The following is a 24,549-nucleotide window of genomic DNA, read 5'->3' as shown; positions in this document are numbered from 1 at the left end:
TGGCCTGCAAGTTCTAATATTCTGCCAAATCACATCAAGGCATTCAAAAGAAAAAGAAGGGGGGGGAGAAAAGGTGGGGGGAGGGAGGGAGAGGGAGGGAGGGAGGGAGGAAGGAAGGAAGGAAGGAAGGAAGGAAGGAAGGAAGGAAGGAAGGAAGGAAGGAAGGAAGGAAGGAAGGAAGGGAGGGAAGGAAGGGAGGGAGGGAGTGGGAGGGAGGGAGTAGATGAGACAAATAGAAAGCAAAGCATAAAATGATAGATGGTGGAGAGGCTCTATGATCTGTTTTTGTAAAAGCTCATAGAGTATCTTAAACTTTGTAGGCCATATGAGCTAAGTCACCACTTTCCAACTCCGTCACTGAAACTTGAAAGCAGCCGTAGACAATACATAGCAGAGGTGCTGGTCATGTTAAAAAGACTTCAGAAACATCACAGAACAAGTCCCAGTTTGCACAAAAGTTATAAAAACATGATGCTCAACGCCAGATGAGAGCAGCGATGTCGGGGCTGGAGTGCAGCACAGGGGAGGAAGCCCTTGCCTTGAACTCGGCATCCCGTGTGGCCCCGAGCCCACTAGGAGAGATTCCCTAGTGCAGAGCTAGGAGTAAGCCCTGAGCACCGCTGGCTGTGGCCTCAAAACAAAATGTGTGTGTGTGTGTATATATATATATATATTTTTTTTCTTTAAAAAGAATTTCAGGGCTAGAGCAATAGCACAGCAGGTAGGGCGTTTGCCTTGTACGCAGCCGACCCAGGTTCAATTCCTCCCTCCCTCCCTCTCGGAGAGCCTGCCAAGATACCGAGAGTATCCTGCCCACACGGCAGAGCTTGGCAAGCTACCCATGGCATATTCGATATGCCAAAAACAATAACAACGACGGTCCTCATTCCCCTGACCCTGAAAGATCCCCCAATACGCCATCAGGCTACAGTAGCACGTGAGAGGGACAAGTGGAGACATTACTGGTGCCCATTAGAGCAAATCAATGAACAGGATGACAGTGATACAGTGATACAGTTCAGAGAATGCTGATAGTAATAAAAACAAACCCAGAAAAATGAAATGTTTCCTCTCACTCTCTAGCTATCAAAAGTAGGCAATACTTTTAGACACCGTCCTGATGAAGCAAATTGAGAGTAGTCACAAAATGTCCATATTATAACACCCTGTTGACAGGAAGCACATAGAACTTGCTCTGTTTAACAAAAGGATTTCTAAAGGTATCTGCCTAAAGAAAATAAGATGTGTAAAATATAACTTATAAATAAGGTGACTCTGTTATGTTTTCTACACAGGTCATCGCTGAGAAAGTAATGCTATAGATAATTACAGCAGGCCAAGAGACAAGCCCAGATATCCTACTCCCTTGTCACCTACAACTCCACCGTGCTCGCTAGCATGGCATCCGGCCTATCTGACCACTGACGCTGACAGCTCTATTCCCTGTAAAGTATAAATGCTTGTGAGATTTTCTTCAGGTAAGATGGTAAGCTGTGATGTCCTTCTCCCATTATCCACAAAAGCACAAAATATCCTATAGTTATTTTTGATTAAACAGAAAATTCAAGAGAGTTGAGAGTCTATGAGTCATCGAGATTCATAATTTAAATTCCAGAATGTCAAGCTCATCTCTAGATACCTGTAATCTCAACTAAAAAGGCAATCTGCTGCTAGTAGTGACCTAAATCGACAGGACAAACAGCCTGAGAAAGCCTCAATAGAATTCCCATCTGAAGGGGAGCTCAGAGATTAGCTCTCTGATAGCTGTATTATTTGTCAAGGCTCAGTCAAAAAGCACCGTCGTGTACTGATGGTATCTGAGGGAGCACAGAAAAACTGTCTACTCTCAGAAGTCAGTTAAGCAGGATTATTATGTGAATATAAAAGATCTTCCATTTCCCCCAAACTTAAGGCACATCTATACTTGATAATTCTAAGTATTTGCTGATATTAGCAAGCTAATTGCCACTGGAACAAGTAATTTGTTCCCCACTGCCACTCACACAAGTATATTTAAATTTTACATTTAAATTGTATGTGACTCCGAAAGTGCCATTTTAGCTACATCCAATGAAATTTAGTGACTTGGTTTTATATTCATTATGTTCCTGACAGCATCATCAAAAGAATTATGAAGAGAATGGAAACTCATGTTATTTTAAATTTGTAAGTGTCACATTTAAATTAAAATGGAGGTCAAATGCTTTTTAAAGAGCAATCCTTATTTTTAAAATGTCACTTAAGTTACTTTCATTTTATATATTTTCAGATTACTAGATTCTGTATGTGGGAACTAGGTGACAACAAGTAAAGATTAGTTTATAGAATCCTATTCTTTAAATCTAATTTAGAAATCTTTGAAGAAATTAATAAAATTTAAAATATCATTTGGCATTTTGTAAAAGTAACATTTCTATACCCAACAAAATGCCTGAAATTGATACATGCAATGTTATCAAAAATTATTCCTATGATATGGGGCTGGAGCAGGTAAGGCGTCTGCCTTGCACGCAGCCAACCGGGTTCAATTCCCAGCATCCCATATGGTTCCCCTGAGCACCACCAGGAGTAATTCCTGAGTGCATGAGCCAGGAGTAAACCCTGCGAATTGCCAGGTGTGGCAATGCACAGAAAAAATATATGTATTTTCTTTCTAAAGTATATAATCCTTATATAATCTTAGTAATAAAGGTATATTTCAATTTCAAGATAATACACCTTGTTATGTCACAACAGGTATACTGAGAGCATAAAATTTACTACTTTTATTTGAAAATCAATATTCTTCAATATCTAGCAGGTCAAACATATTGAATAAATTTTAGTTTTAATCATAATTACTAATTTAATACCCAGAAAGCCAAAACGTGGAAATGCTAGAGAACCTTAGAGATTTAGAACATAAAAGGTAATATAAAACAAAAGCCCAAATACCAAACATGCATGAACAGAAACTTTCAAAGACAACTTTAAAAAATTATGAAAGAAAAGATGCCCATCAACAAGTCTAAAGAAAGAATAATAATGAATGGCATGTACCCAAAACAACCAAGATGTGAGAATGGTTAGTGGGAAAAAAAAAGGTCAAAACTTTAAATTCGATTTTCAAAGTCATTAGTTTCAAGCAAAGAAAATGTGGCAACCTTCTCCTGGAACATATAGCCCAGTAGCTCTCGCTCTTTAACATCATAATTTATCTAAAACAAACAAAATAAAAGAAAAAGAGAAAAAAAAAATCCAAGATCACTCAATCTGTTAAGCTAGCTGAATTACTAAACAGTACATTTTAAAAGTTTAATATATTATAAATACATTTATGTATCAACAATAATTTTAAAAATTCAATTTTTTTTCGTATATAAATTTTTTTTTTCTACAAAGCTAGATGGGTCTTATCAACGTTAGATGGTTTTTCTCTAACCTAATATTGTATTGACTTTGCTCAATATTAAAAAGCAGAGTTTGAAATAGGGAGCAGACCTTAAATTTTTATTCTCTATATTTTGACTATAGAATCCTCCTGGTATGTCTTAAAATGGTCTTGCTAGCTGTTAAAAGTTCAGTGATGTCCTAATATGGTAAGAAAAAAAAAAAAGTCCTCAGTATATGTGGTTATACACAGCTGAATTTCAAAGCTTTTAATTTGGGAAGAGAAGTTTACCAAAAAAATCCACTATTCACAAGTACTTTCCTAAGATATTTCCTAACTTTCCCAATCTTGCCAAAACTAAATCTATAAAGCACTATTCATTTCAAAATATTGCTTCAAATGGGCTAGATGTACTCTATAGGCGAGTAGCACTTTTTATTCAGAAGTCACAATATACGCTTCTTTGAAGTTTAACACCAGATTCGAGGGAGAAATACTTCCTCAGAAAATATATCATTCGTCTATCATTACGTACACCCATGCCTCATTAAAACATAAACGCTAAGTGCATACAGTTCAAAGATTTCAAACACTTGAAAGTATTGGGGTACTTCCATTGACCTGATTTTTCTAAAATTAAGTAAATGAAGGTGGTTTACCTTGTCCAGTGCAAATTTAGTGTTTCCTACCGAAGACAGTGACAGCGTGTAAGAACCCACAAGGGCAAAATTGCTGGTCCGCACAGCATTGATGCCGCCCGGACTGGCCAAAACTATAAAGAGAAGAAACAGTTCAGCTTCAGTCTCACTCTCTCCCCAGTAAAGTCAAACTACATTTCCAGAGAGAAAACTGTCTCCATTCCCTGCATCTCTAAATACAGGAGGGAGTAACAATATTAGTTCCTAATCGAAGACCTGTTAAGTCTATGAAACAGAAACCAAGGTACAGGCACTCTGAACACTTGGGAATGATGTCTTTTAAGAGGAAATAACTAAAAACCTGTACATAAAAAAATTTTTTCCCTGTAACAAAAAATGAAAAGACTTCTTGTTTTTATAGCCTAGGACAACGTTTCTCACCTGGAGCCATAGAGCTCCCCTGCATCCCCCAGGAAATATCAAATGCGGGGTACCGTGGCAGAGCCCTGAGGCACAGCCAGCAGGAAGCAAGGAAGATCGGGAACAATGGCCTAGGTGCAGGAGCAGAGTAGAGACGAAACTGGTTCCATCGCACCTGCTCTCTTATTCCAAGAGACAAAGGCAAAGGAGGCCAGTGAAGCCAGCTCTGTCCTGATCCACCCTGGCACACTCGGCTAGCGTCATTCCGAGGTCTTCCTGGCTTGTGAACTGCGTCCCAGTGAACTAGGAGGGTGCTCTTCTCTGCTGGAACACCCATCAGGAAACACGGGTACAAGCAGTCAAGAAGGCGGGGCGGGGGAGCAAAGCACAGGTGCTCAGAAGTTACTCTCAAGAGCTACAGTGGGGGGCTGGAGGCAGGAAGGACATTCTTCACATGCACCCCGGGCCCCATGGTCCTGAGCATCACCGGGTGCAGCCCGCCAAGGCCCAGGGAGCCCGACCAAAGGGTCTGCAGGCAGGAAGCCTGGGCAAGTGACCGAAGCACAGAGCGAGGAAGTGCCCCCAATACGCATAGATGGCTTAGTTCTTTTCTTTATTCTAGCACTCATGATCATTCAAGTTCCACTCACCTGAAGAATGAAGGTTGCTTTTCTGAAACAGGAATGAGGAAGAAACAAGTTACTTCTTTATCTTACATAAAACTACAAGGACTACATTTCAGCAAACACTTTTTTTTCCTGTGTAAACTTCAGATTTCCAATTCATCGCCATTAGTCTACTTTAAAGGCTGCTGTTGTACACAGGGTTCAGAAACAGCTAGTGACCTAACCAGCTTCTTAAGGGAGGCACGGTGGGAACATCCAGCAGTGCTCAGGGCTTACTCCGGACCCACGCCCTGGGTCACTCCCGGCAGGGCTCAGGGGACGAAACGTGGTGCCAAGGACTGAGCCTGGCTTGGCAAGCGCCCAGCCCACTGCACTATTTCCTGGGCTCTGTAAACTGACAATCTTAGGTATAAGGCAAATATTTCTCAAGAAGTTTCATCTTTAGAACTTTCTACTTACTGTAGTTATAGAAGTGAGAAGCCGCTTTGGCGTAATCGCCTAGAAGAAAAGATAACAGTATATTTGCGACTAGACATGGTGATCTGGAGCTTGAACCTATCTGACCTTTAGAACACAACTTCAAATCACATTTAAAGTGGTAAGTAATATTCCAGAACATACTTTTGTTCATCTATTCTAGGGCCAACCCAAGCAGTGCAGGGGTCTGTGGGGGGCACTGAGGGCACGCAGCGCTGGGTGGCCTGGCCCGGGGCCCTCCTCCCCCGCTCCCGGGAAGCTCTCACTGGGGTTCTCTCATCTTACCTTGGATTTATATGCTTTTTTCTTCTTATCAGGGCCGGAGGTATCTTTCTTTTGCACCTATGTATAAAACCAAGAATACAATTAGTTCAAAATAGTGATCTTTAAGGAATATTTGCCATCTATTAATTACTTTATAAAGTTCTCATTACTTACCAGGCTGTAAACTTCAATATTAATTTCAAAATCATTGGACACATCTTGCCTGGAAAAAAATAAAGCATTAAAGAAAACTGTAAGAAAAATATTGTTGTACCATTCAAAATGATGACACAATTACTATCATAAAAGCTTTAGCCAAGAAAAAGGGACTTACTGTTTCTAATTAGAATAGATTACTTAAAAACCATGAAAGACTATAAAAGTTGCTAAGAACAGCCTGTTTTTTCAACTGTGACACAAATCAAAAAATTTTTTTCAATATTTTACATCTGAAGATCTTCAAAACTAAAACTATTTTTTTTCAAACTGGATTTTGATTCTCAGGTAGCACTGTAGCACTGTCATCCAGTTGTTCATCGATTTGCTCAAGCGGGCACCAGTAACATAATTGTGAGACTTGTTGTTACTGTTTTTGGCATATCGAATATGTCACAGGTAGCTTGCCAGGCTCTGCCGTGCGGCAGAGGAATCGAACCCAGGTCAGCTACATGCAAGGCAAATGCCCTATCTGCTGTGCTATATCAAAATAAATAAAGATTTATTTTGTCTTTTCATATATAATGTCTTTTCATGGACACTGATTTTTTTCAGTATTTTACATCTCAAGATCTTCAAAACTAAAACTATTTTTTTCAAACTGGATTCTGATTCTCATATCAAAATAAATCTATGACAATGTCTCTTCATGGAAACTGAATATTAAATGCATTATAGGACATAAGCATATATTAAGAAATTACAGTTCAGATTTAATAAACAATTTTATTAAATTGTTAATAAACTCCTTTCATTGAGTAGCTCACAAAGAATGAGCTACTCAATGAAAGAAAATTATCAGAGCTATAATAAGTTAAACCAACAAATTAAAAACAGATACTTGTCCATGTACAAATAATGAGCACACGAAAGTTCACGGATTACAAATGCCACCTGTCTCAAAAGAGAACTGTTTGAACCATCGAAGCCCAATTACTCACAGTGTAAAGGTCGTGGTGAACGTCAGAGCATCCCCGTTCAGAGAGGTCGCAGTGCTTGCTAGTGGCGTTGCTACCATGTTCTCAGGGCCCGCTTTGAGCATGATCAAGAAATAGTAATTAGCTGCATCTGCAAGAAGTAATCACATAATAAGCACAAGTATTATTCAGCCTTCTAGAAGACCAAAGGAATAAAGTGAGACTACAATTGATTCATACAAAAAAGTATTCTGAATTTACTAAAACTGACTTTGCAGACACAAAAAGATAACAAGCAAAACACAAGCCAAGCATCCTAAACCTAAAATAGGCAGCTTCTTCCTAGTGTGTGAACTAGAATATTTATCCCACGTCCCTCAATGTCTGCTCTAAATTTTACCAACTGTGCCCTTAATTCTTTGTGTTTTTCATTTTGGTTTGAGGTGGAGGGGGCGACAGTCCCACCCCCACAGCCCACTCCTGACTGTGCTCAGGGACCCCTCCTCTGGGATCAGGAGACACTATGGGCACAGGGACCAAACCTGGGGTAGGGTTGTACAAGGCAAAAGCCCTACCTGCTGTACTATCTCTTGGCCCATGTCCCCTAATTCTTTAGGCAAAATAAATTCCTCTGAGCAGTAATTTCCAATTATTTCAAAATTGAGATTAAGTTATTCTATTTGTGTATTTTACTCAGATAAATTCCAATTAAGATCACTTATTCACTGTCAGTAAATGCTCAAGAAAGTTACCAAGACTGATATGTCTTGAAATGCAGACAAGAATAAAAATTAGAATCTAATTTACTTCATTCCTACTTTAACATATTATTATTTTTTTTAATCTACATTCTTTGCTTCATCTGTATCTCAAAGTCACTTCTTGTCTAATATCCTTAGAGGAGTGTTTCGGGAGTTAGGGTACGGTGAAGGTGCACATTTGCGTGGGGCCAACTGTGCTCACCCTCTACTACAGACCCAGTTGGTGCCAAGTCCCCAGAATCACCAACAGTGGCACCTGGACCACCAGAACAGCACTTGGGAGTAGCTCTCACCCCCCAAAAAAAAACTGAAAAAAAAAAAAAAATCTTCTCCAGAATTTAATCTAGACTCGCTATAGTCACTCTTCCTTGCTGGCTCCACATTCTACCTTATCCACTTTGGTTGTATATCAATTTCAGAAGAATATGTAGTTTAGGAATGTTTATTTATTCAATCTAGAAGAGCAGAGGGAATAACATTTCATTAGAAGTATCTTTGTTATGGGCACAGCAGGTAGGACACTTGCTTTGCACACAGTCAGTACCCCTAAGCACTGCCTGGAATGACCCGAGTGCAGAGGCAGGAATAACCCCTGATCATTGCTGGGTGTGACCCCGAAGCAAATCTTAAAAACAAGCAAACAAAAAAGAAGCATCTTTGTTGCGTGGCAACAACCTGGCAAACCTGTGGTTGATTCCAGGCACCGAATTAAGTTCCATGGAGCCCCACCAGGCACCAAATTAAGTTCCATGGAGCCCCACCAGGAGCGATCCTGAGCAGAGGTAGAAGTACACTGAGCTCTTTAGCACCACTGGGTAAGACCCATCCTCTCCTAAAAAGAAGCTGTCTTTTTAATTTGTACCCATAAACCTGTAACATAGAATTTATAGAACAAATTCTTATCATGAGATTTGTGGGGTAACATCTCCATTGTGAGACTTCTTGTTACTGTTTTTGGCATATCAAATACACCACGGGTAGCTTGCCAGACTCTGCTGTGCGGGCAGGATACTCTTGGTAGCTTGCCAGGCTCTCCAAGAGGGAATTGAACCCGAGTCAGCCATGTACAAGGAAAAGGACGGGAGTGATAGCACAGTGGTAGGGCGTTTGCCTTGCACACGACCGACCCGTGTTTGATTCCTCTGTCCCTCTAGGAGAGCCCCGCAAGCTACTGAGAGTATCCCGCCTGCACGGCAGAGCCTGGCAAGCTACCTGTGGCATATTGGATATGCCAAAAACAGTAACAACAAGTCTTATGATGGGGATGCTACTGGTGCCCGCTTGAGCAAATTGATGAACAATGGGACAACAGTGCTACCGTGCTACAGAGGGATTTCTGGGGGACAGAGGGGCTACACTTAATGGTATGTGGTGGCAGGGAGTGGGATAGACAGACACACACTGGGGCCAAGATGAGGCTCCCCCCTGTCCTGGTCCTCCGCCAAGTCCAATCTCTGCCATGCCCAATAGGACAGGATAGTTTCTGAACAGTGGTAAGTAAAAGATTTTAGATGCCCCAATGCGTCCCAAAATAAGCCTAATAAGGCAAAATGATCTGCTGTGTCAACATACCTCATTTTAGGAAAACAGAATCTTAATCCAAAATTATGTTTAACAAGTCTGACTTTCAGTAGAGACATATATAGATCAGTAACCCTGTACATGAAATGTTCCCTTGGTTGTTACATATACATCTTCATAAAGAAATATAAGAGCCATGACACAAGTTTGGATCTTTATGCTGAATAGGCTCACATTTGCATAACTTTAATCTAAGTGAGGTGTTCAAAGTTGAACAAGTGTCTATGGAAGTTAAGCTAATGAAATCATCACGCCATACCTGGCTTCTGAACTGTACTACAGACAAAGTCAGCTTTCAAAGGTAAGCGGATTTCTGACAAAGTCACTGCTCCTTTAGATGGGAGGAATTCACTTTGGGATCTGCAGCCACCAGCCAGGTTATTCTTCCTCTGAGGCCCTTCATTCTTCAATTTATTCAGCTCATCAATCAACAGTGTTCTCTTCTCAGCTATGTTAAGAAATTAGCAAGTTAATACTCCAAATTATAAAACTGATGTTCTAAATGTGACAGAATTCAATATAAACATGGCAATACACAAAGACGAAGATAATACTTTTCTCATACAAAGGGAAGGTAAGCAGCTGGTAAACACTGATTGCCACCTGCCTACCAAGTCCTTAAAATGGAACACTTCCACATCAGTTCAGTTTTCCTGTGTTGTAGTAAGTTCTGTCATCCAGAACCACAGACACAAACACACAAGACAAAATCCACAGGCCCTCTGGCTGCAGGTGAGAATAGCGGACGTGTGCTGATACATGCCTCAGTGCACATGAGTACTCAGGGCCATGCACTTCTTAGCATCTTCTTCACAACCTCGACTTCCTCAAATGTGGAAACTACTTTTCTTTCACCTTTCATGCAAATTACACTTTATCTTAAAGTACGTAGTATTATCAATTTTCATGAGTAAGAGAAACAAAAAAGACCAAATAAAACAGATTTTCAACAGAGCTGGAGAAATAGTACAGCAGGCATAGCACTTGCCTTGCACATAGCGAGTTTCGATATAACACGTTCCAGGCACCACAGATGGCCCCCAAGGCCCACCAGGAGTGAGCCCTGAGCACTACTGGGTATGGCCCCCAAATCAACAGAAAAACAGTTTCCCAAAAAATCTCTTTCCCTAAAGTTACAAACTACTGATTCCACCGGACAAAAGGAGACTTCCAGGGTGAAGTGGCCCCGGGGTATCACACCTACTTGCAATGAGAAGAAGTCTCTCTGCCTCAGCTTCCTCCAAGGACCCTTTGCCATGCTCCTCATCAACACAGCAGTTGAGAGCCTGGCTAGCTTGGTAGATCACTGTTTGCTGTAGATTGATTTCATTATTGAGTTCCTAGTGAAATCAAAGGGAAGAGAGAAAAAGCATCGCATCGATTTGTTTCACTTTATTTAAACTTTAATTCTGATTCATCTAACTGGGCACGTTCCAAAACACACACAGTTTCAGATAAAGCGAAACTGCCAGTTGCACTGTCCCCAGTCCCCACCGATCTCCCAGAGCGGCACTGTGGTCCTGGGAGGGGCAGCAGAAACCCTGCTGGGGTCCCGAAGCAGCCTCCATGCAACTGCAGGGTGTTCTGTTTGTTCGGTTAAAGGAGGTACATTCCCAGGAGAGCACTGAGTAATTTTTTCGGCGAAGAGAGCGGGAGCCCAGACAGGGCGGTGGACTCTGGTGCAGCCAGAGCTTCTTGACCTTTCCCCACTGCGGCCCTTCTGGCCTTGGCTCCTTCCTGTGTCCCCCGACCCCCACCCTTAGGCGGTGGCCCCCACGTTTATGTGATTTTCACCCAAACCCTCTTGAATATGTGGGGGCCCACAGTAGACGACACGGCCCCCAATTGGGAAGTGCTGGCCAGATTATGCACCGGAAACATTTATGTGGTAATAAAGTCATAAACATTCTTTGTGAAAAGATTGAATTCAGACTTAATAAAATCATAATTGCAACTATTTCCAAGAAAGCAGAGGTTTTAAAAATTATCTGGTTCATTTATGTTACAATTTTTTTAAATGCCTTTCTAATTGCAAAAGGGAAAAAAAAACAAACCTGTGAGCAAAATCAATTTTACCTTCCACTATCATTTAAGGAATATATATCACAAACATGTTGAAAAATATTAGCGGTAACAAACAACTTTCTATATTCTCCAATAAAGAGAATTTCTCTCAAGTTAAACTGAATTCAAGAGTGATTTACTGAGCAAAACGCCATAGACTGAGCTATTCACTCAGGGCAGAGAGAGGATTAAGACTGGGTCATTGTCCCAGGGAATGCAATCTGGTACAGGAAACATTGGAAATTCCCTTCCACAAGAACATACCTGCATTTTCTGTTTGATATTGACTGGACATAAAAAGGCTTTATTCTTTTCCTCCAATTTTGAAGTAATATCCTCCCTCCGCACAATCGCCTGTTTAATTGAAGGCCGTTCTGTTTCTTTGAATCTTTGAGATCTATATGCATCAATGCTTTGGGAAATAATTTATACTGTTAAAAATTCAGCAGTACAGAGTAGTATGGTTTTTGCTTGTTTCTTCTTGTTGTTGTTGGTTTTTGCTTTAGATTTATTAGGGGCTGGGCCAACGGATCACTTTTGGCTATGCTCGGGGACCATTACGGTGCCAGAGATTGAACTGGGGTCAGATGAGTCAAGTGGCAAGCACACTTAAGCCCTTTACTATCTGGTCCCTGAACACTTTGTTTTATTGAACAAATAAGGCAGAATTTGATACTGATATATTTCAGAACACTTCTTAAAACAGAATAACGCCACTTGGTAAGAGAACAGCTGACAAAGTTATCCAAAGTTTTACAGGGGTGAATTACTCGTAACAGTATATTACAGATTAAACCCAAATTCCGGTGCCAGTTAAGCCATAGCCCTTAGTGAGCTCGTTCCTTCCAAAGATGTTCTAACCTGTAAGGCAGGTCACGATCCTCAGAGCCAATGCTATCACCAGATTCAGCTCGGGGAACACGGGTCCTCTGGAATTTTCCTGGTCTGGGACTTTCACTTTCACTAGTGTCCTTAGATCCCAACTCAGGCGAGCAAACTAAGCTCTGCAGAAAAGCACATCAAGTATTAGAAGATTTTATGGACAACACCGATAAAAAATATCAAGCTGAGGAATAAATAGGTCTATAACAACAGGTCTCACAATGGAGAAGTTACTGGTGCCCGCTCGAGCAAATCCATGAACAACGGGATGACACTGGTACAGTGCTATTATGAAGAAATAAATATCCATTAAGTCAACTGAGTCATCATGAAAGTCAGGCAGATTTAATCCACGAAGAGTAAATAAATAAAAGTTCAAAGACAGGCCTGGGATGGAGCTAGAATTAGAGCCTGTGCTTTGCACCTGAGTTCAACTCCCAGGATAACCAAAAAGTTCAGAGAGAGCTGAAACCTGCACTTAAATCATTCATTTAAAAAATATTTCTAATTGAACCAACTTTTGAATGGAGCTGCAATTATTCATTTTAGACTAACAACTAATGATAACAGTCTGTGCTCAATAAATGTTACTGCTGCTAAATACTAATGCATAATAATAACAATAATAACTCTATCACGTAGGTATTATTTTTAACTTCACTTAAAACAGATGGAACCGAAGAGGTTAAATAACTTAAGCAAGAAACAATCAATGGGCAGGCCAGGATTTGAGCCCAAATACCCATCCCTGTAAGTTATTATAGATAACAACTTTAGATAGTATCTAAAGTTAAAGGAAAGCCACTGGAAGAGTTTTAAGACCCATTTTCAGAGTAGTGACATCAGGTGTGCTTGATGGACCGTAGAGTGTCAAATCCCCATCTACCATCAGGACAAAAAGGGATGCTAGTCCATACAGAGCACAGGAACCTGTGCGTGGAATACAGTGGCCTGACAGAGAACCCTGAGTGCCACCAGGGGGATCCTGGGCCACAGAGCCAGGGCTAAGCGCTGAGCACAGCCAGGTGTCAGGTGTGGCCAAGAAGAAACACAAAGCCGGGGGGGGGGGGGGGATCCCAAATCGACTCTGATTCCCTGTCTCCCAAGTCTTTGGCTTCAGCCTGTCCTTACCTCTGGACTGATCACTCCCACAGTCTGCACTAAAGGAGCAAGTAAGGACATGGAGGAGATATTGAGAGCATCTTCTTGTTCTTCAGTGCTCTCTGCTTCTTCTGGAGCCGTCTCTTCTTTATTCCTTTCCACATCTAGTTCACCTGCCTCTAAGACATCACTGAAGATGTCATTAATGACTTTCGAACTATTGATATCATCATCATCATCCACACTCATCTCAATTTCACGTACCACTTCTGAAAAATAGTTCAATAGACAACGTGACCATTAAGGACTAGCTGAGAAGACTTCATACTCAGAAGCCTACTAATTAAACAGGAAAAACACCTTAATTTGTGAAAAACCTCTTAGAATATTCATATACCAAACCAAAATAATTTTCAAAATCCTAGTAACATTTCCTTTCCTAGTTTTCTATCAGATGGGAGTGGGAAAGTAGTCCCATCTGGCTTTGCCCAGGACCTGTTACGGGCCTGGTGTGGGGGAACCATGTGGTGCTAGGGACTGAAACTGGGTCTCCTTCAAGGAAAGCCTGTGCTCAGCCCAGTCAGCTATCCCTCCGGCCTCCAATAACACCTTTAAAGTAACAAGACTGAGACTATTGAAAGCTGATACAATGCTTTGGATTTAAGAAAGACTATTATGGGGTTGGAGTGATAGTACAGCGGGGAGGGTGTTTGCCTGGCACATTGTCGACTTGGGTTCAACTCCAGCATCTCATATGGTCCCCTCAGTACCACTAGGAGTGATTCTTGAGTGCAGAGCCAGGAGTACGCCCTTCGTATCGCCAGGTGTGCCAGCCCCCCAAAAAAGAAAGAATAGTAAAATGTAAACTGTAAGATAGCAGCCCAAAGCATCAGGCTTCCAAAAAACTTTCCTTCAAATCACTCATTTCCCAAGGGTGGAGGATGAGCCTTTCGTGGCAGTCAGTCATGGAGACTCCTGGCATGCCCAGGGCAGGGCTCATGTGAGTTTCAAGAGCCGCTAATTCCTCACACTGCACGTGCCCAGTGTGGAAGCGTCCCCAAACTACAGTTTTTTCCTTGTGAAAGTGAGTGAATAATTGTAGTCTCACAGGTACTATAATATGCTCAAAAGCTAACTGTTAACAGTACTGCATCTTAATAAAAGCAATAACATTTCCTAGTTGAAGGGAAAAAAGAGTACTATGTAGCCACAGATATTTTGAAATACTAGAACATTGTATATTTGAACATGTGCTTCTACCGACGTATTTTTGGATTTTACCCAACATTGATAAAGAATAAAAACCAACCAGTCTGCTGCTCAACCTCCGGGTCTGATGCTTTTAAATTCTTTTTCTCTTCTAAAAACAAAGTTATTTTCAAAGGGCTAGACTTCGTCATTTCACATTCAACTGAACCTAAAAGAAAAAAAAAATGGTGTCAAGAAAACCTGTTATATGAATATATATAAGAGAACTTAGAACTTCTCAGCTAAGGAATCACATGTGACTTTATTTCCTGATTATAAAACAACTCTTATTTTTAAATGTTTTGTATTCGAATCCAATAATTTTGGAAAATGGGAAGGAGCTTAAGAAGTTAAAACTAGAGCTGCCATGTGACTCAGCAATCTCACTGCTGTGCTTTGTTTTTGTTTGGGGCAGAATTTTTGTGTTTCTGTCTGAAGAACATGAAAACATTAAGAAAAGAAGGAATAACCAGAAGCCACGTATGTAGCTCAGGGTCAGAGAACTTCCCTCGATGTGTGTAGCTCAGAGTTTAATCCCCAGTGCGCTCAAGCACGTACACACACACACACATGTTATATACATCCCACTGTTTTCTGCAGCACTGTTTACAAATGCTGAGACATGAAACAATATGCCTGTGAATACAGGACTACATAAAGATGCGACACATGTAAACAAATAATACTACTCGATTATTTTTAAAAATGAAATTCTGCCACTTGCAGCAAAAGGAAAAGAATGGATTAGATGAAGTGGAGTAAGAAGGAAAAAAATCAACTATCAGATGGTCTCACCCATGGGGAGGAGGAAATAGAATCAATAAATGGATATAAAATCAATGAAGACAAAGCAAAATAAAAATAAACCAAGTGTTGGAGCTGAAGAAACAGTCCAGAGAGAGGGCATCCGCCTTGCCCATGAAGACTCCAGCACCCATGGGTCCCCAGCACCCCAATGTGCTCAGGAGTGACGCGAGTGCAGAGAAAGAACTTTAAACTTCTTTACATTTCCGCTATAGAAATACTTGCAAATACTTGCAGAGAGGTTGAATTTAAAAATATGCATGCCACATCACTCAATAGTTTTTACTGCATCTCCTCCCTACTCCTCAAATACACACACACATGCACGTGCGCGCACACATCCACAAGTTTTTAATTTCACCAAGAGTGTGCATTCATATCATATTCTGGGAAGAACTTAGGAAAAACACATTACAAGGCTGGAAGTGGAAAAGCGAGTGAATGAGATGAATAGAAGATGAATCCATCTTTTCATATTAGTGCTCAATTTATAGAACCAAGGTGACTGAGCACTGCATTTTCGTGAAGCAGAAACTGGAGACCTGATGGGGCAGGAGTGACAGGACAGAGGGGAGGGCACTTGCCTTGCATGCAGCTGACTGACATTCGATCTCCAGCACCCCATATAGTCTCCCGAGCATCACCAGGAGTAATTCCTGAGTGCAGAGCCAAAAGTAAGCCCTGAGCACTGCCAGGTATGGCCCGAAATGGGAAAAAAAAAAAATCAGAAACACTGACCTGTAGGCTGTGAACTAGAAGGTTCTGCTGGTGTCTGATTCTCAGCCACCTTTTCTGTTACTGCAAGTGATGGAGCTTTTGAAACAACTTGATGTTTTTTGAGGGGAGTGTTCTGACAGTGAATTTCCTGCAAAAACAAAAAAACAAATGAAGAAAAAAATACTGACTTCTCAAAACTATAGGTTCTTTTCCCAAATAATACCAAATGGGAAAAATTACAGACACATTCATGGAACAAAACAGCGATGGTGTTTGCTCCTCAGCATTAGAAGGGCAGAAGCACTCGGGGCCAGTGAGTACTGGGTGACTGCCAGGTGTACGATGACTGAGAGTCAAAGGCAGAGACTGAAAGCCCCATGAGATGCCCATTTCACATAAACCAATTCAAGTGAAGCCGCACAGGGGAGAGACAAGCCCCTCCATCACTCACTCATCCCACACCTGTCAGACCCAGAGACCGGCTCTGCACCAGGACTCCACTTTCCAGAGAAGGAAAAGAGAAAATGATCCCAAGAAAAGAAGAAAAGAGAAAGGAAAAATCTTCCCTTATCTGAATAATTTTTAATATGATTATGGAATGAAATTACTGTGTTTTTTTTAGGGTGGCTTTTTATTTTTTTTTGCTTTTGTCTTTCACCTTGTCTAGGGACCATACCCAGCTGCACTTAGGACTCACTTCCGGCTCTGTGCTTGGGGACCATGTGCCAGCCCGAGCACTGAACCCAGGTCAGCTACACCCAAGGCACATGCCTTACTTCCTCTCTGGCCCTGCTTTTAAAGTGGATTGACTGGATTAAAGGCAAAGAGAAATAATTAAAATCAGTTGAGGTAAACACAGGTTGTCTGGGGGATGAGAGGCCCCTTGAAAAAAGCCATAAAAGGGATCCAAAGGGAATTAAAGTTTGGCCCAGGTGACGAACAGGCTCCTCACAGGACAGGCGTGACCCAGTAGGGAACACCAACACCCATAGGAATACCAACCACCTGTGAGAAACTGCAGAGTCCGGAGAACTAAAGTGCATGGGGAGGAGCAACAGGGAGCCGAGTGTCAGGCCAACCACTTCAGAGCATTTTCTAGTTGCGTCTGTGAGGAGGGCACCAGGCATTTCATTTGCCTGCCTGTGGCTGTTTGTTCTCTGGGGCAGATGGCACTCCTGGCTATGCATGGCAGTCACTCCCAGGGGACCCTGCGGGCCCACACAGCGCAGGGACCCAGGAGGGGTGAGCCCAGCAGACAAGTGCCTTAACCCCGGCTCTAAGCCTCTAGCCTGCTTCCCTGGACTTCCTGTTGGGTTGTGTAGGGGCCACACCGGGCGGTGCTCAGGACTCACTCCTGACTCTGCACTAAGGAATTACCCCTGGTGGTGCTCAGGGGACCATATGGGATGCCCAGGGATAGAACCCAGGTCAGCCTCATGCAAGGGAAATTCCCACTATCCTACTACTGCTCCAGCCCTGCTTCCTTGGAGGTTTAGGACGTACGAGCATCTGTCCTCCAGAACAGCGAAAGGAGCCACATTAAACACAGGTGTCACCCCAACGCTATGGGAGATGTGGGGGCAGTGCAGAAACGGAGAATAGAGGAAGACTCCGTGGTTAGACAGACCATTCTCACAAATCTTCTTTTACTGAGCATTTTTTGATAATTCCATTAGCCATTTAGTAGTGACGAGCAATAGCAAATAGATTACTGTGGGCCTGCCACAGAGGCAGATTCAGGGGTGGTTGGAAAAACGGGCACAATGGGCGGGGAGGTGACAGGGTGGTGGTATTGGGGTTGGAACACTGAATGCCTGTAACAAATCATCATGAACAACTTTGTAAAGCACAGGGCTTAAATACCGTAGAAGATGTAAGTGGGGTAATGCCACTGAATGTGTGCCCATGTGCAAGCAGGGATTCTGTGTGCCTGTGTGTCTGTGTGCTGAGGTCAGGAGGAAGCAAGGGTCACCAACGGAGGGGGCAGAAGCCCTCCCAGACAGTTTCAGATGACAGGGCAAGCCGGAAAGTCCTAGGTGAAGGCAGAGCACATGACCCTCCTCAGCCACAGAGCAGAGAGATGAGCCGGCACGCTCATCCCCAGCACTGCTGGGCACGCTGTCCCCGTGAGGACAGGAAAGCTGTGCGGACACTGGGAAACGTTTGAACGTGCTGACATCTGAGCTCCCGGGAACGTGGCCTGTTGGCCAGGCCTGACAGAAATGGAGTTGGCCAAGCAGCCGTTCTCAAAGCTGGGTAAACGGGCTGTTTCCTTTCTGCTGGGAAGCGCCTGGGTTATAGACGGGATGAAAGAAAAGATGTGAGGGAAGGAAACAGAAACGAGAAAAGCAGATGCGTAGAAACATTTTAGAATCAAAGTTCAAAAGAATCTGTAAGTACTGAATGAGAATTTTCAAAATTTGATTTGAATTTGACTTGCAGCAGATAATCGATGAATCTGGTAAAGATTTCCATTAAATGGGAAAATGCAAAGTTGAAGTGAACATTTAAGGAGAAAAAAATGTCACTTTTTAGCAGAATGAGGAAAGTATATGAAGAATTACTTCTGAACACAAAACCACAACTTAGACTACACCTTTGATACCAAGTTTATGTTTATATGTCAGGTCAGCATTACCTGTTTGGCTTCTGGTTCTTTGCTTCTTGAGTTTTGACCTTTTTCTGCACTCCATAAATTTCCCCTGTCAAATCGGCCACGAAGACATGCTAGTTCTTTTTCACGTTCCTAAAAATTATCAGAAGCTGTATTTTATGCATGGCTAATAGTATGTTTAGGAAGGATATCCAAGTACCACTCAACTTTACTTGTTTCCAGTTTGGAAATTTAGAAACCCACATGCATACAGAATACAGAATATTAACATTTCTAATTTGAATTAAGTGGTACAGAACTAAAATGCTGCTTATCTCAGTGCAAAAGACTAACATTAGAATTCCCAATGTAATTTCTAGGTACTATGCTGACAATGTAATGAGTAACATTAAAAATAGTGATTAATACCTGCTTGAGCTGTTGGGCTGCATTAGTGGTGGACGAAGAAGTACTTTGCTTGAATAACCTCTCTTGGATAGCCTTTGTGTTTGGGGTGATAACAGGAGTTCTGTGGGGTGTGCTTCGAGCTGGGCTTTCTCTGCTGTGCTCGTGACAACGCTCTGCAAAGCGTTCCAGGAAAGGCTTGATCCCTGCACCTCCTACCAAAAAGCACACATTTTGGAGGTTATTCAGTGATAATTATGGTTTTTATGAGAAAATTTCTAAAACCCACTACAGAACCCAAAGGTTTTTATTCTACTGTGAATAAACACTCAGAAAATGGAGACCCAGGTTCAATTCTGGACACAGAGTGGACACACATAAAAAAAACATGAAAAAGTAAAGTAAGGGGACAAGGGCTTAGAAAACCCTTAAATAATCAGAATTACATGATTGGAACAACTAAACAATACTAAACCTAAGCACTGTGTCCTGGCCCAACTACTAATATCTCTATAGCCTAATTTATTTATATTGCTTTTAGGAAGTCAACTGTATGAAAACTATGGAATATCCCTGGTCTGTCTCAAAAGAAAATTTAGAGATTATTTAATCAAAAGATGTCTTCAGGGCCCGAAGCAATAGTGCAGTAGGTAGGGTTTGCCTTGCACGTGACTGAACCTGGTTGGATCCCCAGCATCCTATATACTCCGAGTGAGTCCTGAGTGCAGAGCCAGGAGTAACTCATGAGCATTGCTGGGTAGTAACCTCCTACTCAAAAGAAAATTGTTTTAATAAAAGGATTTCTTGATTTCTGAATAGTATGAGGCACATTTAAACAGAACAAAGGGGATCAGAGTGGAACACATTTAAATAGAATAAAGGGTACAGTGGGTAGGGCATTTGTCTCGCGCGCGGCTGACCTAGGTTGGATCCCTGGCATCCCATATGGTCCCCTGAGCAGCGCCAGGAGTAATTCCTGAGTGCAGAGCCAGGAGTAACCCCTGAGCATCTCTAGATGTGACCCAAAAAAGCAATAAATAAATACATAAAAAGAACAAAGGTCCTAGTGACAGTATGGTAGTAGGGTTCTTGCCTTCTATGTGACTGATCCCCAGGCCATCCCCAGCATCTCATGTGGTCCCCCAGGCGTGGCCAGGAGTGATCCCTGAATGCAGAGCGAGAACAAGCCCTGAGCAAAGCCGGGTGTAAACCAAAGCAAATGAAAGAATGAAAGAGAAGCAATGCCTCCACGCCCTGAGAATGCTAGGGCTGTGCTGTACCAAGGGGGTTTGTCCAGGAAGACGGCTCCACTCTTCTAGGGTGGAGAGGCCCTGCATCAGGTCTGCACTCCAGGGCACCGAAACATCACAAACTGGAGCAAGCATAAAGGCAGCTTCTCTCAGAAACTGCCAAGCACTTTGCTGTAATGGCCCGGGAAGTGCTGTGGGCTCCACAGGCCACGTGGCCACAGCAGCAAGGCTCCTCTCTGCCTCAGCATCAAAGCAGCCGCTCTCACGCAGAGCGGGAGTCACTGTGTGCAAGAGGATTTCCTTTACAGCACAGCTGAGCAGACCTTGGCCCATGGCCACAGTTTGAAGAGCCGAAAGCCATGTATTACTTCATCTGCTATCCCAAACTATAGTCCACTAAAATACAAATATCCGTCCAAATCAACTACTCCTGAGTTACTGGCAATGGATTTTGAAAAAAAACATGTTTATCTATGTAATCATCTTTAGAAAATTAGGAGGAACTGTCCTATTTCACGTGGAAATTTCCTATTATTTTCAATATTAATTTTGGCTCATCTAGAAACACATTGGTCTTTACTTACTCTCATCTGTCCATTTGGTCTACTTCTCTATTGTGTATATATTAGAGTTTCTAGTTTCTATTTTCAAGTGAAAGATAATTATTTTCAAGTTATGTTTCTATTTTCAAGTGAAGGTTCAATTGTTAGGTAAAAAAATCTCCCCCTCAGAAAAAAAAAAAAGAAAGAAAATGATGTTCCCTGCTGGGGAACTTGTCAAAAAAAAAAAAAAAATTTCCCCAAAGTCATTTTAATGAGGAACAATAAAGATTAACTAAATCATCCTGCCATAAAAATTACACCATATATTTTAAACCTATGTTTCTCAATGAACAATAGTCGGGGATATGTCAGAAAAATACAAGTGACCACAAGATAAAAATGGAGCATACATTTATTCTGGTTAATTTTAAAATGTCCTAGTATACATGCACACATATCACTGGGAATGAAGGAATCCACACGAGATCACTTTCATCTGCTGTGAACTCTGAGAGTCACTGTGCTTTAAAATTGGTTTCCAACATTCCTTTCTCCACTGTGCCATTTAGTTGGGTATGTTTATATCATCTATAAGATACAACAAAGTACCCCAAATGTTCACTGTAAAAATAAATCTATTTTTGTTATTCTTTTGTTTTCTGGTGCTCCTGGCAATTTTCAAATCCTACTATTGGTTCTGTGCCCAGGGGTCACTCCTGGCGGGACTTAGGGGGCGGGATGTGGTGCCAGGGGTCAAACCTTGGTGGGCTGGATGCAAAGCAAGTGCCCTATCTGGTGGGCCATCACTCCAGCCTCTAAAAGACATATTTAAACCCTAAAATCTAACAGGTTAAACATTATGATTAATAACTGGGCCCATCTACATTAGTGACTAATCATTTACTCCATCAAAGCTGTCTTTGAAGAAGCCTCAGTCAGCACAGGCAGGCCTTTGCTCCAAGACTGGATCATTAACCAACGTTTAAAATGCCGAGAACAGGGGGCTACTCGGCTGACGTGGGTGTTTGATCCCCAGCACCCACCATGGGCCCCAGGGCACCACCAGGAGTGATCCCTGAGCAGAGCTGAGGGTAAGTCCTGAGCACTGCTGGGTGTGGCCCTCAAACCAAAATAATAATAAATAAATAAATGAAAATAAAATGCTGAGAACAGAGTATTCTGAAAATAACAGATAACCACACAAAAAATAGTAGTAACTTTAGTTTTGTTTTGTTTTTAATGCATAACCTGGTGTTGTAGATTTGGTGTCAGGCTGAGGCTGCAGAGAAATCTCTCGATTTAATTCTTCTCTAGGTCGGACTGTCTGGGACACAGCTGACTTCCCACCTGGTTTTGAGGCCTCTGTTTTCAGAGGACTAACCCGAGTTTTTTGAAATCGCTCAGGATTTTGTAGCTCAGTGCGGGTTGCGACAGAAGCTTTCACTGGGGAAGTAGCCTTCTGAAACACAACAAGGAGTAAATCACAGTATACAGAGTAGCTAAAACAACTCAAATCCTGTTGTCTCACAGCTTTTATGTGAACGTATTTAAAGGAGAAACAGAACAAGTCTTGCTCTCTAGATACACCAAGTCACGTGATGGGTCTGGAAATATCAGCCCTGAAACGCAGGAAACTGATGCCCAGGGAACTGGGAGCCGCCGGTCACACTCGCCCTCCTGAAGCCTGTCCTGCCCTCCTGGCCCCCAGCCCCAGCACCGTATGTGGAGTGCTGGTGGTCCCAAACAGGACGGCAGAGAGAACACTTGGCCAGCACACGGCAGACCCCGTATGGTTCCCAGAGTCACCAGGAGTGATCCCCGAGTGCAGAACTCTGTAGAAGTGACCCAAAAACTTGTAACAAACTAATCAGGGGCCAGAGAGGCAGTACAGGTATATATATGCATATACACATGCTTAAAGCCTTGCAGATGCCAGCCAATGCACTATCCTGGCTCTGTCTCAGGGTCACTCCTGGCTCTGTCTCAGGGTCACTCCTGGCTCTATCTCAGGGTCACTCCTGGCTCTATCTCAGGGTCACTCCTGGCTCTATCTCAGGGTCACTCCTGGCTCTGTCTCAGGGTCACTCCTGGCTCTGTCTCAGGGCTCACTCCTGGCTCTGTCTCAGGGTCACTCCTGGCTCTGTCTCAGGGTCACTCCTGGCTCTGTCTCAGGGTCACTCCTGGTCTGTCTCAGGGTCACTCCTGGCTCTGTCTCAGGGTCACTCCTGGTCTGTCTCAGGGATCACTCCTGGCTCTGTCTCAGGGTCACTCCTGGCTCTGTCTCAGGGTCACTCCTGGTCTGTCTCAGGGTCACTCCTGGCTCTGTCTCAGGGTCACTCCTGGCTCTGTCTCAGGGCTCACTCCTGGCTCTGTCTCAGGGTCACTCCTGGCTCTGTCTCAGGGTCACTCCTGGTCTGTCTCAGGGTCACTCCTGGCTCTGTCTCAGGGTCACTCCTGGTCTGTCTCAGGGATCACTCCTGGCTCTGTCTCAGGGTCACTCCTGGCTCTGTCTCAGGGCTCACTCCTGGCTCTGTCTCAGGGATCACTCCTGGCTCTGTCTCAGGGATCACTCCTGGTCTGTCTCAGGGTCACTCCTGGCTCTGTCTCAGGGATCACTCCTGGCTCTATCTCAGGGTCACTCCTGGCTCTGTCTCAGGGCTCACTCCTGGCTCTGTCTCAGGGCTCACTCCTGGTCTGTCTCAGGGTCACTCCTGGCTCTATCTCAGGGCTCACTCCTGGTCTGTCTCAGGGCTCACTCCTGGCTCTGTCTCAGGGTCACTCCTGGCTCTGTCTCAGGGTCACTCCTGGTCTGTCTCAGGGATCACTCCTGGCTCTATCTCAGGGTCACTCCTGGTCTGTCTCAGGGTCACTCCTGGCTCTGTCTCAGGGTCACTCCTGGTCTGTCTCAGGGTCACTCCTGGCTCTGTCTCAGGGCTCACTCCTGGCTCTGTCTCAGGGTCACTCCTGGTCTGTCTCAGGGTCACTCCTGGCTCTATCTCAGGGCTCACTCCTGGCTCTGTCTCAGGGTCACTCCTGGCTCTGTCTCAGGGTCACTCCTGGCTCTATCTCAGGGCTCACTCCTGGCTCTGTCTCAGGGTCACTCCTGGCTCTGTCTCAGGGTCACTCCTGGTCTGTCTCAGGGTCACTCCTGGTCTGTCTCAGGGCTCACTCCTGGCTCTGTCTCAGGGCTCACTCCTGGCTCTATCTCAGGGCTCACTCCTGGTCTGTCTCAGGGTCACTCCTGGCTCTATCTCAGGGCTCACTCCTGGCTCTGTCTCAGGGTCACTCCTGGTCTGTCTCAGGGTCACTCCTGGCTCTGTCTCAGGGCTCACTCCTGGCTCTGTCTCAGGGTCACTCCTGGTCTGTCTCAGGGCTCACTCCTGGCTCTATCTCAGGGCTCACTCCTGGCTCTATCTCAGGGTCACTCCTGGCTCTATCTCAGGGCTCACTCCTGGCTCTATCTCAGGGCTCACTCCTGGCTCTATCTCAGGGCTCACTCCTGGCTCTATCTCAGGGCTCACTCCTGGCTCTATCTCAGGGCTCACTCCTGGCTCTATCTCAGGGCTCACTCCTGGCTCTATCTCAGGGCTCACTCCTGGCTCTATCTCAGGGCTCACTCCTGGCTCTGTCTCAGGGCTCACTCCTGGCTCTATCTCAGGGCTCACTCCTGGCT

The 24,549-nt window shown here is 43.4% G+C and overlaps 1 protein-coding gene across 1 annotated transcript in view; it reads right to left on the bottom strand.

Moving 5' to 3' along the window:
• The window catches only part of ANLN (anillin, actin binding protein), a 46,935-nt gene that overhangs the window by 9,509 nt on the left and 12,877 nt on the right, over window positions 1-24,549 (bottom strand). The window contains exons 5-21 of the mRNA XM_055128534.1: window positions 22,125-22,335; window positions 19,109-19,299; window positions 18,725-18,832; window positions 16,108-16,234; window positions 14,627-14,734; window positions 13,348-13,586; window positions 12,196-12,338; window positions 11,599-11,746; window positions 10,475-10,610; window positions 9,530-9,718; window positions 6,953-7,079; window positions 5,970-6,018; window positions 5,817-5,873; window positions 5,514-5,552; window positions 5,079-5,100; window positions 4,030-4,142; window positions 3,144-3,197 (exon numbers count right to left, since the gene is read on the bottom strand). Of these exons, the coding sequence (XP_054984509.1) occupies window positions 3,144-3,197; window positions 4,030-4,142; window positions 5,079-5,100; window positions 5,514-5,552; window positions 5,817-5,873; window positions 5,970-6,018; window positions 6,953-7,079; window positions 9,530-9,718; window positions 10,475-10,610; window positions 11,599-11,746; window positions 12,196-12,338; window positions 13,348-13,586; window positions 14,627-14,734; window positions 16,108-16,234; window positions 18,725-18,832; window positions 19,109-19,299; window positions 22,125-22,335 (2,061 nt within the window). The remainder of the gene's footprint in view (window positions 1-3,143; window positions 3,198-4,029; window positions 4,143-5,078; window positions 5,101-5,513; window positions 5,553-5,816; window positions 5,874-5,969; window positions 6,019-6,952; window positions 7,080-9,529; window positions 9,719-10,474; window positions 10,611-11,598; window positions 11,747-12,195; window positions 12,339-13,347; window positions 13,587-14,626; window positions 14,735-16,107; window positions 16,235-18,724; window positions 18,833-19,108; window positions 19,300-22,124; window positions 22,336-24,549) is intronic.

Source organism: Sorex araneus, chromosome 1 (genome assembly GCF_027595985.1).
Source record: "Sorex araneus isolate mSorAra2 chromosome 1, mSorAra2.pri, whole genome shotgun sequence".
In the NCBI taxonomy this organism is placed as follows: Eukaryota; Metazoa; Chordata; class Mammalia; order Eulipotyphla; family Soricidae; genus Sorex; species Sorex araneus.
The sequence above is the reverse complement of the archived record's forward strand: the minus strand, read 5'-3'. Positions and strand labels throughout refer to the sequence as shown.